This window comes from Falco biarmicus, chromosome 17 (assembly GCF_023638135.1).
Source record: "Falco biarmicus isolate bFalBia1 chromosome 17, bFalBia1.pri, whole genome shotgun sequence".
Lineage (NCBI taxonomy): Eukaryota > Metazoa > Chordata > Aves > Falconiformes > Falconidae > Falco > Falco biarmicus.
In genome coordinates, this window is record NC_079304.1 from 4669779 (window position 1) to 4686597 (window position 16819).

The following is a 16819-nucleotide window of genomic DNA, read 5'->3' on the forward strand; positions in this document are numbered from 1 at the left end:
TGCCCAATCAGGGGGCGGCGGGACGGCGCGGTGGGGTGTTCCCCAGGATATACCGTACGCGGCGGGGCCGCGAGTGCGGAGCCCGGGGAAGGTGGAAGCCGCACGGAGCCCCGGGGCTCCCCCGCCTCCCAGACCCCCCCCCCCCCCCTCCGCCACCATTTTTCCGCCCCCCCTTTATCAGTAGCTTTGTTTGCTTAAGCATCTCAGTGGCTTCGCACAGCAAAGGGGGGGGGGGCTGTGCTTGTTGATTCTCCCCCCCACACACCCCAAGAGATTAATTATTATTTTTGAAGTAGAAGGTGGGGTGCGCGGCCGCGGGGTGGGAGCCGGCCGAGGGGAGCCTGGAGGATGCAAGATGTTTGACTTCTTTATTTTTCTTTCTTTTTTTTTTGCTGGGGAGGGGGAAGACGAGGAGTCAAGCCCCGGTACAGGCGGAGGAACTGGCTGTTTGGAAGATGTTGCAAACCATTGACTGGAGCGTTTGAAAGGGAGATCGACTGCTTTGGCTTCTCCCCCCCCCCCTTTTTTTTTTTTTTCTCCCCTCCCCCTTCCCCCACCTCTCCGGAGGGGTAGGGATGTGTGTGATCAGGGAGTGGAAACAAATATGTCCTTATTTTCAATGCCCCCTTTGAAAGAGACAAAGTAAATGCTCCTTGCAAAATGTTCCTGACCTGCGAAGGGACCTTCGGAATTGTTCCAGCCACCATGGATTACAATGGGGAAGCCAGGCCGGGGGATTTTCATGCTGGCTATCAAGAAATCGAAGGGATAAACTTGGGATACTTACAGATCAATGGCACCCAGATGTTTGCTTTGGCCCAGGTTCTCAGCGACCTGTTTAAGGATATCCCCAGGACCACCATCAGCAAGAAGATGGAAACCTTAAAGATCAAGAGCCGCCGCTGCGATCTCAAAGAGCTGCGGACCCTCAAAGCCATCAACTCGGTGCCCACCCGCGCGGTGAAATGCTCGCTCATCTCCAAGGCGGACCTGGAGGCTCTCTGCACCTCCTGCAAGAGCCTCAGCCCCCGCCGGAGGAAGAGGAAGAGGAAGAGCAAGAGGAGGGAGCAGCTGCTGCTGCCGGACCCGGGGGAGCTCTTCCCCTGCCCCCGGCCCCAGCTGCTGCCGCCCTGCAGAGCCGGCGGCTGCTGCGCGCCCGCGGCCCCCGGCCACCCCCGGCCGCCCCCCGCCTTCCCCAAGCCGCGCTCGGCGCCGGCCGCGCTGCTGCCGCAGCCCTTCCACCGGGCCTTCCCCGCCTTCCAGAAGCCCCCCCGGGGGCGGAGGGGCTGCGGGCTGGCGGGGCGCGGGGGGGGGCTTTTCGCCGGCGTCTTGGCCGGGTACCCCCGCGACCTGGCGCTGCTGCATCCCGCGGCCGCGCATCCCGCCGCGCAGGCGGCCGCGCTCGCCCCGCCGGGCCGGCGCAAGCGGGGTCCCTGCTGTGCCAAGGGGCTTTTCCCGGCGGAGAAGGGGCCGGCGGCCGGCCGGAAGGGTCGCTCCGCCGGCTTCCCCGGCTCCAAGAGGCAGGGCACCTCGGCCGGCTACTCCAGCGACTCGGACTCCAGCCTGGACTTCGGGGGGTCCAGCCCCGCCACCTCCAGCGACTCGTCGGAGGAGGAGGAGGAAGAGGAGGAGGAGGAGGAGGAGGAGGAGGAGGAGGAGGAAGGGGACAGCTCGTGCAGCAGCGAGGAAGGCAGCTCCTCGGAGTCGGAGAGCAGCTCGCTGTGCAGCGGGGACTCGGTGCAGAGCACCCGGTACAGGCAGGCAGCTCTGCCGCGCTTCCAGCCGCAGCCCCCCCGGGAACCCCTGGGCGAGGAGCGCCCCGCCGAGCCCCCCCCCAGCGTGGGCAAAGCCCTGCGCCCCGACCCCGACCTCCTCTTCCTCTCGCAGCAGCTCTGGGCCAGGACTTTGCGAGCATCAACTTTGGAAAGTTTGAGCCCGATTCCAGCCCTGGGCTCGGGGGCCCAGCTGGAGCTGTACGCAAAGCAGGAGGCCTCCCCTTCCTCCTCCTCCTCCTCCTCCTTCTCCTCCTCCTCCTCCTCCTCCTCCCCCCCTCCCTCCCCGAGCAGCACCCCTGGGGGGGATCCGCAACAAAAGGAGGGAGGCTTTGGGGACGCAGAGCCCTGCGCCAAAGGGAAGGATTTGCACAAAGATGCCTCGAACAATGGAGCCTCGTTAGGCCCCAGTGACCAGGCAGAGAGGCAAAGCGGAGCTTTACCCGGGCCAGCGCCTTCCCCAGCGCCGGCCCCGGGCTCGGCCCCGCAGCCCCCGGCGCAGGAGCTGGCGGGGGGCCTCGGCCCGGTGCCCCCCGGGGGGCCGGGGGAGCCCCGACGGGAGCACTTTGACCGGCTGATCCGGCAATCCAAGCTGTGGTGTTACGCCAAAGGGTTCAACCTGGACGGGAAAAGTTTGCGGCACGGAGGGAGAGCGGAGCCCTGTAAAGCCGCAGAGCTCAAACCCCCCGGCTCCAAAAGAGCAGAGAGCCCCTGCACCTTGTCAAACAAAGCTTTGAAAGGCAATGGCTCGGAAAGGAATGCCAAGCGCAGACGCCTTGCCAGAGGCGCTGAGGCAGAAAGGCAGCAGAGCTCCTCCAAAGGGAGGCCACAAAAGACTCGCAGGAGGAATGCCAGCAAGGGGAACACTCCCTGCAAACGCCTCGGCAGCGCCGGGCCGCCCCCTCCTCGGAATTCCTTCAGCCTCATGGGCAACTTCCCCTGTATTCCCTCCCTGGTCGTGGGGGAAGATGGGGACCTGTGTCCTGCCTCCTCCCTGGGGGTCAAAAACTCCTGGGTCCTCTCCAAAACCCACCCGCTGTGGAGCTGGCACCTGGGGGGCAACGCTATCCCCGTGCCCCCCAGCCTCAAATTCCGAGGTTATAGCTTGGAGGATCCCTAAGGACAGCGCACGGCCCGGAGGAAAGGTTTACATGCAACAGATGAGAGCTGCAGGGGGGGGCGGGAGGGGGGTTGGAGGGGGGGGGCGGCCGGGCCGGGGTGCCTCGGGGGTGGGGAGCGGGGCAGAGGGTCCCGCCGTCCCGTCGAGCCCCGGCACCGCCTGAGCCGGGGGGTCCCGGGCGGGGAGGGGGCGCCGAGCGGGGGCCTGGGTGTGCGGGAGCCTTTTGGGGGGGAAGCGAGTGAGTGTGTGCACGGCTTGGGCTGGGGGAGACGTGGGGGGGTCGCCTGCTCTGGCCGGGGTGGGTAGGGGATTCCCCCCCCCCCCCCCAATTGTCTGTGCCAGGGTCCAACGTTTGGTTGCGCGATGAGTTTAAGGACGAAGCTAAAACACGAGCTCAAAGACAGGGGGTGGCGGATGGACCCCCCCCTCCCCCCCCCTCCCCCGGGTTATTCCCAGCAAAGGGATTTGGGATGTCGGAGGGAAGGGGCTCCCACCTCCCGACCGTCCTGCCTCCCCCCCTCCTCATGCCAAGAAACCCAGGAAAGAATAGATCTAATTTCTCCCTTTTCCTCCATAAATACATTGGATTAAACTCATAATAATCACACGCAGAGAGAAATAATGATGTCACGCAGCATAAACACCCCTTTTCGGTCCGAGTCAATCCCGGCGAAATTGGGAGCAGCTCTTCCAAAGAACTGTATTAATAGCAATGTCATTTTTTTTTTTTCTGTCTACTTAAGAGACAGGATGAAAACACCAAACTTGCAAAAAAAAAAAAAAAAAAAAAAAAAAGACCAGGAGAAATTCTGTTTGCTAAAAGAAAGCGGGAAGCTTCGAGAGGAAGTTATTTGAAACTGCTGCACGTATATTAAAAAAAAAAAAAAGAGGGGGAAAAAAAAGAAAAAAAGTGAGTTGTTTGCTGGCTAATAACCCCAACTCCGCTAGCCTGAAGGTAGCAGGCCTGTAAAAGCTTTACGGGCACAAGAAATAGGATCCAGGAGCATTAGCGATCGAGTACAGATGGACAATTTGATCTCTCCCGAGCTCCGGAGTGGAATGCGGGGAAGAATGCGGAGGGAATGTCTCTCTCCTCTGCAGAGGAAATCATATCCCAGTTTAACTTTTCTTGCAAACCAGTGGCTTTGTAACTGGCTCTTTTGACTATTTCTGATGTGATTTCCACCCCGCTTTGGCATCAAAGCCCGACGGGCTCTCTGAAGTCCCCTCTGTTTTGCAAACGTTGGGCAAATCAAAGCTGATGTGTGTGTGTGTGGGTTTCTGGTTTTTGGGTTTTTTGTTGTTTGTTTTTTTTTTTTTGGGGGGGGGGGAGTAGATGTGTGTGTTTCTTTTTCTCCCCCTTCTTTGCATCAAAAAATATTCGCAGCCCACGGCCGGGGACTGCGCAGTGCCCGCTCGGGGATTTCTAATTTTCCTTCACAGTCCTGCAAAAATTGGTTCCCCGGAAAAAAAAAATACTAAAAAATCCCTTCAGTGTCCTTGGCTGAAAGGGAGGGGAATGGGGAGGGCAAGGAGAACCATCGCCGAATTCAAAAGAAAATATTCCGATCTGGCACGGCCCAGTTTGATTTTTTTTTTTGGTTTAATTCCATCAGTGGGTAAAAAAAAAAAAGAAAAAGAAAAAAAAAAGACATTTTTAAGGTCAAGCGTATTTTGTATCTATTAAGCGCTGTTTTTCTTGGAGATGGTGAATTGTTGCTAAAAGCAATGTTTGTTTTCCTTGGGTTTTTAGCGGTTTTGTCTTTTGGTTAACTGCGTTTTTTTGTTTACTTCACCCCACCTCCCGTTCCTCCCATGCTGAGCAAAAGAGGGGGATTTCTTCTGTCTCCGAAACAGTCAGGTTTTACACCCGTAGCCGTGGACGGTTACAAAAAAAAAAACAAAAAAAAAAAACCCCAACCCAAACCAACAAAACCCCCACCAAACCCAAACCCAACCCAAACCCCGCGCGTGTGTAGGAGCGAGAAAAGCCGATTTTGGGGAGTTTTGCCTCCGCATCGCTGTCTCGGGGTGCGCACACAGGAATCAAGAAATAAAGGGGAGGGGGGGGGAATCTGCCTCGTAACCCCCCTGCTCCCCTCGGCCTGCCCCCCCCCGGGACCCGTCGGGCAGGGGGGGGGAAACGCGCCCGTTTTCCCTGGAACTGCCGAGCACGGAGCACGATCGCTGCCCGCGAATCCGATCCGGGTTAAAAATGTATTTTCTAGGAAAAAATAAAAATTTAAAATAAACTACGGGCGGGTCGCTGGGACAAAGCAGACGATCGAGCTCCGCGCCCGTGGAGACCGGGGAGAAAAAAACCAACACACCCGAGATCCGTGCTGGAAATGAATGCTAAAATATATATATATATATATATATATATATATAAAAGCAGCAAACCCCAGACTCTGCAACTCCATCTGCCGCGGGCAGTAACAGCCAGATAACTCAGGAATATTTTCTAAGGGATATAATCACCTCGGAAAGTGGGTGCATGGGGTGGGGGTGGCACCCATGCGTGTGCAGCTCCACGGAGATCTATCTCCGCGTATAGACGCGTATGTACGTGTGGGTGTACGGACAACACAGCTACTAATACACGAGATGTGTGCACGCATGCAGCCGTTCCGTGCCCGTATGTATTTTATCTGCTCGCCCCCAGTGCGTGCGTAGGTATAGATATCTGTATATAATGCCAGGGGTTGTAGCAGGGCTGTGAATATAATACAAAATACCTCAAAACTTTTCCACGCAAACACACCTTGAAAGGCTCCTCAAGCAGCAGAACCATCCCGTTTGCAGCAAAAAATAATTGTCATAATCAATAATCCCCCCTCCCATTTGTTTTGAAATGTGTTTCCAGGAAATTAAGCGATCAAAAAAAAAAAAAAAAGGTAATCTTCTTAGCAAGAGAGTGTGTGTGGGGGTGATGCATCCAAAGTAAATCGAGGGGGAAAAAAAAAAGGAAAAACCCCAAAGTGTTAGCTGAAGTAGCCTGGTTTGGACTTAAAAAATGGACAAACCCAAGGGGTAGTTGGTTGGAAGAAGCAAAACCTCTGCGGGACACAGCGGGCCGGGAGGAGGGAGCGGTTCGAGGGACACAAAGTAGTTCTGGTTTTGAGCAAAAGATCAACTCGCATGGCCAGGACAGCATCAAGGATAGAAAGGCACCTTTATAATGACATTAGTGACGTTGCTTTATTTCCAAACGGGTGCAAAAGAAGCAAAAAACTAATATTTTCTTTTTTTTTCCATGAAAATGTTTGTCTAGGTAGGAGAAAATCAAAAGTATCTTGTAAAAAAAAAAATAAAATAAAGAATACTTCTATGAAAGGGTGCTGCTTTTAAAAATGCAGCCTGCTTTAGACTCAGGAAAAATCTCAGCTTGGATATGGTGTGGTGCTTTGTACTCACGGTTTGTAAGGGTTTATTTTGGGGCTGGGGGTTTCAGGGACCTTTGCTCTCTCTTTGCGTTGCTGGATGAAAAATTCCCGTTCCTCTGTGGGTTTCAAAATGTTGCTTGCTTCAGGGGTGCTTCTCCGCTGGCCCCCCGGATCCAGGGGTGCTTCTGCCCAGGGATAATTTATTTTTGAGGGGTGCTGCCGAAGGGGAGGGGAGTTACTTCCCCGGGTTGGGCACATCCAGCGGCCGATGCTGCCTTTCCCCCATGCTCCGGCCTAAAACATGCAATTAAAAATAATCACCCAGGGGAGGAAAGCGCCTTTTCCAGCCGTGTATTGGGCTTTCTGTTTAGATTTACTGTACCTTTATTTATTTGAAGTTGTTGTAAGTATATGACGATGAAAGTGTTAATTCCTGCGTGCAATATGGAATCTAGGCTGAGAAATAAATATTTTTTTTTTTTTTTTTAACAGAACTAGCTGATATTCGGCCCTTTTTGTGGGTGCGTGATGGCGGGGGGGGGTGGCTGGGGGCTGCCTGGTGTGCACCTATGCGTGCGGGTGCTTGGGGTGGGGAGAGGGGTGTTTGTGCACCCAGGACATGTGTGTGTGCAGGCGTGTGCACCCACGGAGGTGGCGTGTGTGCTTGCGTGTATCAGCCTGTGCCGCTGGTCTGCACACAGCTGTGGCCGCGCACATCTGGCCGTGCGTGTTTATTGACGTGGTTGGGGAAGCACGTTCCTCTGCTCGCACCCACCCATGGGCCTGGCACCCTCCTGTGCCCCACACCCGCGTGGGACGCATGGGACGCGTGTGCCGGCTCCGTGCTGGCCCACTGGTGTGTCTGCCTGGCTGAGCGTGTCCCCACGTGTTTGTGGCCACATCCCGGGCTCTGCATGGCTCCGACCCCCACCCCCCCTCTTCTGTGCGGATGGGCCGAGGGACACGTGCGTGTCCATCGTGTGGGGTCACACACGCGTGTGCTCGGCCGCTTTGGGGTGTAGGTGACGGGTTGCTGTGGACAAACTTTGCCTCAAAGACACATTTTAATCAGTGATCAATAGCTCCTTCCCTCTAATTTGTAGGCTGGAGACTGTTCCCCAAACATGTGTTTCTATTTCAGGAGTCAGTGCCCCTCATGGAAGGAGCGCTCCAGATATATTTTTAAATCTCTGCCAAAGGAAAACACGGCCAAAGGCTGGAAGATCCCATTGAAGCAGCACTGGTAGGGCTGGCTCCAAACACAAACCCCAGCGTAGATCAGCGACACGAAGACCAGAAGTGGTTTTGATCTGTGCAATGTGTTGAAAAGGGCTTAAAGTCTGTTATTTGGGATACGGGTTGGGAAAGTGGAAATTCTGACCCGGGAAGCATTTAGCCGGCACTTTCATAGCCAGAAGGGTTCTCTCTCCAGGGCAAGAAAAATGGGAAGAGAAACGAAATGCACCCCCAGTCAGAACCTCATTAGTTGTAATTAGTCACTAGGTATTATTTGATTGGCCACAAAATCATCTGATGACCTCACTTCTGCAGGAGGCCAGGTGAAAAAAAACCACAAACTCATCCCTTAAAAATCACTGAAACCCAAATTACACAAGACTATCGATCTGCAAAGCCGGAATGTGGGGCTCGAAATCTCTTTGCAGCTTTTTTTCCCTCCTCCTCCCTGGCAAGGAAGAAAGGAATCCAAGTTAAAATGACTCTTCTTTAAAAACATTTAAAATTTCCAGAGGCAAAGCCTGGGAGCAGCCCGAGCAGGAGGCAGCGACCTCGGCGAGACCGCACCGGGTTTAATCGCAGCCAAATGACCCTGCTATTATTATTATTATTATCTTTTAAAGAAGGTAATTTAATAATGACGTTAATTATCTACAGGGACCTGTCAGGGAGGGGGCTCTGAGTCCAGCCCCCCCCCCCCCCCCAAGCTCCTGGTTCATACCCCAAAAATCTGGGGAGAAGGGAGGGGGGGGGGGGAACCTGGGGAAGTGGGGGGAAGCAGAGGGAAGCTGCTGCATTTATTTAGTTTAGTGTCAGGGTGTTAATGATAAATTAGATAGCAGAGGAGGGGCTCAGTAAAACAGCAAGCTGTGAGAAAAAAAGCAGCGTAACCCCCTCCCAGGGCAGGCTGGGCTGGGGGCAGGGAGGAGGGGGGGGGGGGGCAAGTGGGGAGGGGGTGAGGGATTAAGTGTCACTAAAGGCCTTTCATTTACCATGTTTACATGTAGTCAATAGAGAGAATGGACAAGGGTTTATTGTGAGTTATGAGGCTCTTTCTAACTCCCATGTTATCAATATCTCCCTCCTCAAAAAAAAAAAAAAAAAAAAAAAAAAAAAGAAGGTGGGGGGGGAAAAAAAAAAGGGCAAAAAAATGAGTTTGCTCTTAAAAAAAAAAAAAAAAGAAAAAAAAAAAATTATCCACCAACCTTTCTGGAAGGTGGGAGCCGGCCCTCCCAGCCAGCCCACAAAGCGCTTTGGAGGATCCTTCAGCTGTTCCATATAAATCTACGGACTCAATAGGTGGAGTTTATGCTTTTAGCAATTGAAAGAAATTACCCTAAATGAGGCCATATGGGAAACTATGCTCATCCTCCCCCCCCCCCCCCCAAAATCCGGGGGAGGCTTTTGCCTGTTTTTTGTCAGAAAAAAAGAGGTTTTGGGGCCCTGCTCGGGCTGGTGGGGGGCTGTGGTGCCCCCCATCCTGGACTGGGGTGGGACACATGCCCCGAGATCCCGGGTTTGGACTGATCCCCATACAGCTGCATCCAGGCTGGGGGTGTGGGTAAAGGGGGGCCAGGGGGGTCCCAAAAAACGGGGCTGGCCCCCAGGGGATTCTCCCTCACGAGAGGTTTGGGGGTCCCAGGAGGTGTAGGGGGTGGGTGGCTCAGGGCACTATTTGTGGTCTGACCCATTTTACCCCCGTTTCACCCCAGTTGCCCCGCAGCATGCCGGGATCTGCTCCCTCTCCCCCAGCAGGATCTGGCCCCTCTGCATGCTGGGGTCCTGCACACCGGGCTGCTCACCTGAAATTCCCTTTTTTTCCTACAGTTTTACACACTGGGCTGATCCACCCTTTTAATCAGCTGGAAATACCAGCAACCGCCTGGGCGACTGCTTGTAATTAACCATTCGTTACAGTGGTTAAACCCACCCCCCCAAATAACTGAAGACGTTGCGTAGGAAACTTGGGATCCTGCATGTCAGCGGCATGTCGTAAAAAAAAAGAAGTGATCCATCGGGATGTGCCCTGAAATGTGCTGGATCCCAGCACTGAGGCCCACGTTCCGCTGTCTGTGGCTTCTGACACGAGAAAAATCTCACAATTAAGGGCTAAGCTGAGGGTTATTTTCATATTTTTCCTTAATTTCTCATTAGAGATTACATTGGGGTGGAAAAAAAAAAAGGGGTGGTGGAAATCATGAAAATGTGGCTGTTAGGTTTATAATTTTATATGCTTAGCTCTGAGTATTTTTATGGAATTCTTAGCATCTCATGTGCAGATGCTGGGGTTGCTTTTCCCAGTGCTGCATAAACAGAAACATCAGTAACGAGGAAAAAAAAGTGAATCCAAAGCCACCGAGGTCAGGATTTTGGGAGCAGGACGCTCCGATGAAGCACGTTCCCTGAAGGCCAGTGGGAGCGTGGGGAGGCTGGCAGGGATGTGGGATGCTGCCATCTCCCCTTCCCAACCCTTCCCCAACTGCTTTCAGGCTGGAAAACCCTGAGCCAAGGTGGTTTTCTGGGAAAAAGGGTTATTCTGAGCTGCGGGTGCTGGGGATTTGTCCCCCCTTGCTGCTGTTCCCCCTGTTGGGCCAACACTCAGGTGGTCCCCGTCGGTTCCCAACACAGAAATACGTAAGTATGTGTGGAAGTGAAGGACCTCAGATGGGGTGGGGGGGGCTGGGGGGAGCAGGGGGGGGTTGGGATGCGGGAATGTGATGGGGCTGCTTCTCTCCTGCTCCGCGTCCCTCTGTGTGCCTGCAGAAGGGTCCTTGCTGAAGAGGAGCCCCCCCCCCGCCCCCCCAACTCCCATTCTTGCATATTTGTTATTATTTTTTCCCACCTGTTAATTCCCATTTTTCCCTGAATTTATCCAGATGGGATCCCCTGACCTGAAAGGGAAATCATCATGCATGAAAGCTTCTTGCCCCCCCCAGACTGACCCAGGGACACCTTGTGTCACTTGAGGGTGACAGCTGGGCCCCCATGTGTGTCCTGAGTGGGGACAGGTCCTGGCAGAGCTGTGGGGCGAGGGGGCAGGATGATGCCACGACACCCCCATTTTCTTCTTTATTTCCATTTTTTTTTTTAGGACTGAGAAGAGGAAAAGGCACCAAGGGAGCTGGGGGAGAAGGAGGCGACCGGGGAGCCCCAGCTGCATCAATCCTGCCCGGCTCAGCCCCGCCTGGCCAGCAGCATCCTCGGGGGAGTGAGGCTGGGCAGGATGCGGCCCTGGGCTGGCTGGAAGGGGGGTGTCACCTGGCTGCCCCCCCTCTATGGGGCTCCCTAACGTGGTGTGTTTGGGGGGGGGGGGGCTGCAGGGCTGGCTGTTGGCCCAGCCGGGGGGGGGGGTGTCCCTGGGTGTCAGCTTTCGCTATCTCACCCTAAAATCTTGGCAGCCTGAACTCTGTGAACCCGGGGCCAGACCAGCTGTGCTCCCCCCAGCTGTGGCTCATCCAGCTGTGCTGCCCGGGGCGGGGGGCTGGGGGAAAAGCCCCTTTCAGTTGGTAATGGGCTGCTCAGCATTGCCCCCCCCCCCCCCCCTCCGCCAGCCCTGCCTGCGCTGGGGGATGGGGGGCACAGTGTGGGTGCAGGGATAGTGAGTGCAGGCTGGATAGGACCCCCGGGGTGCATTGGGGTGCGAGCGCAGGGGGTGCAGGTCAGGATGAGGGTCCCTGGGGTGCAGGACCGCAGGGTGCAGGTTGGGACCCCAGGGGGGCGGTTTCAGTGCACCGCCGTGATTTACAATATTGTACGTTTGGTTTTTAATCACACAATTACAGGGGAGATCCGTGTCCCTTGTGCGCTCCGGCACCCATTATTTTCATTATTAATCCTTACGGCTCCTACAACTCTAATTTCAGCATTTACTCTTTCAGGAAAAATGCTGGTGCTGAGTCTTTGTAAAATACTTCCGTGGAGGAAAAAAAAAAATTCTGTTAATAGCAGTTTGTGACAGAAAATCATTTGGGCTCTGCTGTCAGCATGCCTACTAATACCTGAATAATTAATGTCATACTTTTTTCCCCCTCTTCAAATATTAACATGTTTAGAGTCCTTGTCAAAATTGAACACCCCTCCTTGAAATTAATTGCCAGTAAAGATAAGGAGAGGTATGTGGTTTTCAAAATAGATTTTTTTTTAAAATTTTTTTTTTTTTTTTTTGAAATGTGAGAAAAATCTAGAAAAGAATAAAAGATTTCGGGGAGCCCGTCGTGTTTTCTGCATTACAAACTTTTTTTTGTAGGCAGTAATATGTGCAGCTGCGCTCGCCTGTTTTATGGGGGTTCGTATACGTATGCACATACGTACTCAGCTACTCACACAGAGCCCCTATGTCTGCGTGTGCATATCTATCATTTAATGTGCTGTCACAGAGACCCCTCATCGCTTTCGGGATGGGTGAGGGGTCCCAGGGCCGTGGGGGGAGCAGCTCCCCCAGGCAGGAGGCAGCAGGACCCTCCTGGTGCCCCCCCGTCCTCAGAGGGTTGCAACCCCCCCGGTGCTGACCCAACCCTGCTGGTGGAGCCTTTTGGAATAATTAAATCACGTGGAGGAGAGGAGAGGCTTGGGGCAGGGGGGCTGCTTTCGGGGACCCTCCCCCCGGGTATCTGGAGGCAAAGCGGGGCTTGTGCTCCCATCATGACGGGAGAAACGAGGGGTCGGTGGGATTGGAGCTGCCGTCCAGGAAAATGGAATGACGCCACCCCCTCTATCCTCCCGGTATATATATTTATAACATCCCAAGGGTGTAGCTCTGTCTCTCTTGGTTTAAAACAAAACCAGACAGAGTCTTGAGGGTCAAAAGGGAGGTGGGGGAGGGCTTTTCTCTACCTACCCCCAGACAAAGATCCCTTTGAATCTAATCAAGCAGAAAAGAAACCCCTTTCCTGTGTGTTTTGTACGAGGGGAGAGGGGTTAGCACTGCCCTGGAAGGTAAAAGGAAAGGAGATCCCATTTTTCCTTTCAACAATAAGATCTTTATAAATGTTCTCCAAAAAAAAAACCCCACCCCAAAACCCACCAAAAAAACCCCACTCACCCAGCCCCAGCAGTGGGAGGATGCTGGTGGCTTCTCCCAGTGGACAAGGTGAAGATGGGGATCTGGGAGATGCACTGGCCAGGAGGGGATGGGGGGGGTGGGGGTGGCAGGAGGGGGGGTGAGCTGATGTTTGCAGTGAGGGTGGGGATGCAATTTGGTGGTTCGTCCTCTGCAGGCAGGGGGTGGGTGGGTTCCAGCACTCCCCCCTGCTCCACCACCTTCCCAGGGTGACCGGGGAGGCACGGACCAGCCAGCAAAGAGCAGCGACCTCCCATTGCAGCCCTTGCACCTCGCTCCAAGGAGCTGATGTCCTACGGGAGGTCATTCCTGTGGCGGGTCTGAGCCTGTCTCCATCCAGATCAACCAGAAAACTTCTCCGAAGTCCCATTTCCTATTGTCCGTCGCCTGCCAAAGCCCGGCCGAGGGGCCCAAAGACCCTGCTTGTGCTGGAGGATTTTTCCTTCTAAAACACTCCCTGGGTGGAGGGATGCACCTCCCAGGCCCTCAGGGGGGTGGGTGGCCACGCTCCTGGGGCACCATGCTTGTGCTTCTGCTGTGCCATCGTTTGCCCTGGTGACTTTGGGCACATCCCTGTCCCCTGCTGCAGGGTGACCAGGGAGATGCATGCACTGCAGGACCAGGGTCCTGACGGGATGCTTTGCAAGATGCAGATCCTGCCAGGATGCTTTGCAGGACTGGCTGGCATCGCTGGGGGGACCCCCCCACACACACTGGCAGGGGGTCTTTGCTGTGCCAGAGCTCCTGAGGTGCCCGTACGGGCTGTGGGTGTGTTGGTGGTGCTGCTGTGTGCTTGTTACCAACACCATAACAAACCCACCCCCTGCAAAAAAAGCCCGGTTTATCCCTGTACATGCACCTACTCCGGGGTCCCCGAGGGCACAGTGATGGCAGAAGCCCCCCTCCCTGGTGAGCCCTGCTCTGCAGCGCAGACAAGGCCTCAGATGCCGCTTTTTACATCCTTTTAACTAATACCACATGACAGTGATTTAAGCTAATCAGTACAACCTCCCCGTGTCAATGCAAGAATCCTCATAACCTCGGTGTTTACATTAAGTACAGCAGTGTTTCAGCTATAAAAGCACTTTCAAACTGACATTAACTGCAGTGTAACGATGTTAGATTGACTGGAGTTGGGTCAAACACCTACCAAAAGCTCGCTAGAAAGAAGGTGCCATCGGTCAAATTTGATGCCGAAGCATTAGCGTGGAGTTGTCCTCGCAAGGCTGGACGTCTCCTGGGCTCAAGTAAGCTGGTTTGCATTTATGCACCAGTGTTTTGTACCGGTCTTCCTTGCACAGTGCTTTGCCAGGCTGGGCTGTGAGCTGGGGGGAGCTGATAGCAGACCCCTGCCTTGGAGCACCGTTTCACCCTTCTGGTTGCAAACCCAGTGGCCCCCGAGGTGCTGGAGGCGGGTGGAGGATGGTTTCGCATCTTCCCTGCCTCGCTGCCGGAGTTTGCTGTGGCAAAAGGGCCGTGTTGGAGCAAAGCAGCCGGGTTGGCTCGAGGCACCATGCAAAGCCATCGCTCAGGGTGATGGAGGGGGTGCAGAAGCTCGTGCGAGGGGTGCTGGGTCTGGCTCCCACAAGGGGGGGTGCCCAGCCGCAGGCTCAGCCCAGCAGCGTGCAGGATGAGGGTGCAAACCCCAGCGCCTGCTGTGTCTGCAGCCCAAGGGGCTGTTCACGCTCCCAGTGTCCCCTCGCCACAGCCCTGTGTGCCAGCGGGAGCCCCAGCGTGGGGGAGACCCCTCCTGGGACCGGGAGGTTTCTCCTACCCAGACACTTTCCGCCGCAGGGAAGTGGAATCAACGGCAGCGCTTTGATTTCTGCCTCTGCATGTCCACATAGGCCTGCGCATCGTTTCAGCTGTTTTGGTGGAAAATTGATTGTTGAGATAATTAAACCAGTAAAAAACGGTGCTCATGAAATGCCTCAGACGCAAGAGATTTGGGGTTTTTTTTTGAAAGTGGTGCAGCTCCTCTCCAGGGCTGGGCAGGCAGCTGGGTCTGAAGGCACAGGTACCCCGGCATCACCCTGGGGTTGGTTCTGGAGCATCCTCTCCGTGGCTTTTGGATGTTTCCCGTTCCCCCGCTGGCTGGCAGGGACAGCTTTCCTGTCTGTTTGCTTCAGGTGCAACCTCTGTCCACGTGAGGGGAGCCCCAAACTGCTGCTGCACCTACTCCTGGAAGTCCCCAGCTCCCCCTTTCCTCCCCCACACTCCCCTTTCCACCTCACTCCGGGACTTTTCCTCCTCCGCATTAGCATCTCCTCAGGGGACAGCCAGTGCCCTGCTCCCACCCCCACCCCATTTCAGTGCTTTCGTGTTTAAAAATAAACCAAACAAACTATTAAATGAAAAAGCTATAAAAGCAAATAAATAAACTATTATTACTGTTCCCCAGTCCCCCAAAGCCCCAGTCCTGCAGTCACATCCCCTGAGTGTTTTCTGGCAGCCGCCCAGGATGGAGTCGGAGCACCAAGTCCCTTCCCGGTCCCCTGTGCAATCTGGGAGCGTCAGTGGGGACCGTGTACCCGAGAACACACGTACGCACAGGTCTGTATGTATAGATATTTATATACATCCCCCGACTCTGCTTAATCCATCTGCCCGTGTAGCAACAGCTTTTGATTTGACTGCTATTTATACTTCCCACGGGCTGTAAAGCCGGGAGGGACCGCGGCCGTCGTTCTCCGTGGCAGTCCTCGCCGCAGGATGATTATCCCACTGCCTCCCAGTTTTCCGCATTTCTTGGCTAGTAGCTCTTCCCTGGGAGAGGGAAGGGGGGTTCCCTAGTCCCCCTCCTCTCTGGATGGGTCCACACAACTATCTGGGAGAAGAAGGAGCCTGAGCGTGACCTCCCCAATGCCCGGACTGACTTTTGCTCCTGGTTTTGCTGGATTTCTGGCTCCAAGGCATCCATCCTGCTCGCTGGGCGCTACCTACGGGCATGCTATGAGCACCCAGACCTGCAGGGTGTTTTCAACGGGTCCTTCGTTGTATGGGAAAGCATCCCTTGGCCTGTCCCCCCCTTTCCCAAGCACATGCACAGGTGCTTGTGGGGTCCCTGTGGGTGAAGCACCAGCTCCAGCAAGCAGAGGTGGGAGCGGTGGCTCCAGGATCTCTCGGAAGGGGAGGCAGCAGGCAGAGCTGCCCCTCCAGACCCTCTGCAGGACCTTGAGCACGTCTTTCTTTTCCACTTTACCCTTCATCCCCTTTACTCTCAGGAATTTTCAACTTGCCCACTGCCCTCCCCACCCACAACCCATTTCCCAAGGGAGCTGAAGGCCCCGCACAAGGCAATTAAACCAGCTGATAATGGATTTGTTCCCTCCGTCACCCTCCAGGGCTGCTGTAGGAGCAGCCACAAACCCTTGGGGTGCACAAACCACTGGGCAACGATGCCCTCACTGCATCACCTCCTGCTTCTCCTCGCCGTGCCAGCGCTGCTCTCAGCGGTGGCTGCACAGCAATGACCTCCCGGGGGGCGGGGGGCTCACCACAGCGAGGGTATTTTTTTTTTAAGCATTTTTTTAGCATGGAAGGCACCTAATTAAGTTTTCCTTAATTTCCCTGAGCTGCTACAGCTGGCGCTTGCGAGCCCAGCCCACACGGTGGCAATATCTGCCCGGCGAGTGCAGGTAGGGCTGTGCTGCTGCTGCTCCTGGGGTCTGCTCCCACGGGTAAGGGGGTTGTCGCCCACAAATGGGTGGGTTTTGCTCACTTTCTCCCTTGTGCTTTCGGGGAGAGGCCGTGGGGGTGCAGTGCTGAGGAGGGGTGGGCTGGGCAGCATCCTGCCCCCTCTCTATGTGGAGTCAGGGAGCTGGGGGGTTTTGCCCCCTGGGGAGGTGGTGACCGTGTCCCCTGGCAGCAGAGCCATGGTGACAGAGCAGGTCAGGGATGCTGGGGGGTAGAAGGTCTCTATCCTGCCCTCTTCCCCATCCCGAGCTGGGTGGGTGGGCTGGGAAGCTGCTGCTTCCCCTCCTGCCATTGGGCCCTGGTCCATGCTGAGGTGGGCTGGGGGCTTGGGGTCAAGCAGGAGCGTCTCCCCTCACCCAGCCTGAACCTTCCTCTGGGACCTGGCGGGTCCTGTGAACCCACTCGGTCACCCGCAGCACCCACTCGGTGCCTTTGCCTTGGGGAGGTGGAAGGGGCTTGGCTGTGGTGGGGGTCGGGGGGGTATATGGATTGCCGAGAGCCTCATCCAGGCTGGGACCTGGTCGTTACCACGATGCTTTCTGGAGCTGGG

At 55.3% G+C, this 16819-nt stretch overlaps 1 protein-coding gene across 1 annotated transcript; it reads left to right on the plus strand.

The window, feature by feature from the left end:
• Positions 1-585: 585 nt before the first annotated feature.
• Positions 586-2939, plus strand: EPOP (elongin BC and polycomb repressive complex 2 associated protein). The gene has a single exon (XM_056362213.1). The coding sequence runs from the start codon at positions 661-663 to the stop codon at positions 2890-2892; it is 2232 nt and encodes a 743-aa protein (XP_056218188.1). The 5' UTR covers positions 586-660; the 3' UTR covers positions 2893-2939.
• Positions 2940-16819: the final 13880 nt, after the last annotated feature.

Bases quoted from the DNA above. Each gene is read 5' to 3' on its own strand.
- EPOP (XM_056362213.1), top strand. From the start codon at position 661: ATGTTCCTGACCTGCGAAGGGACCTTCGGAATTGTTCCAGCCACCATG.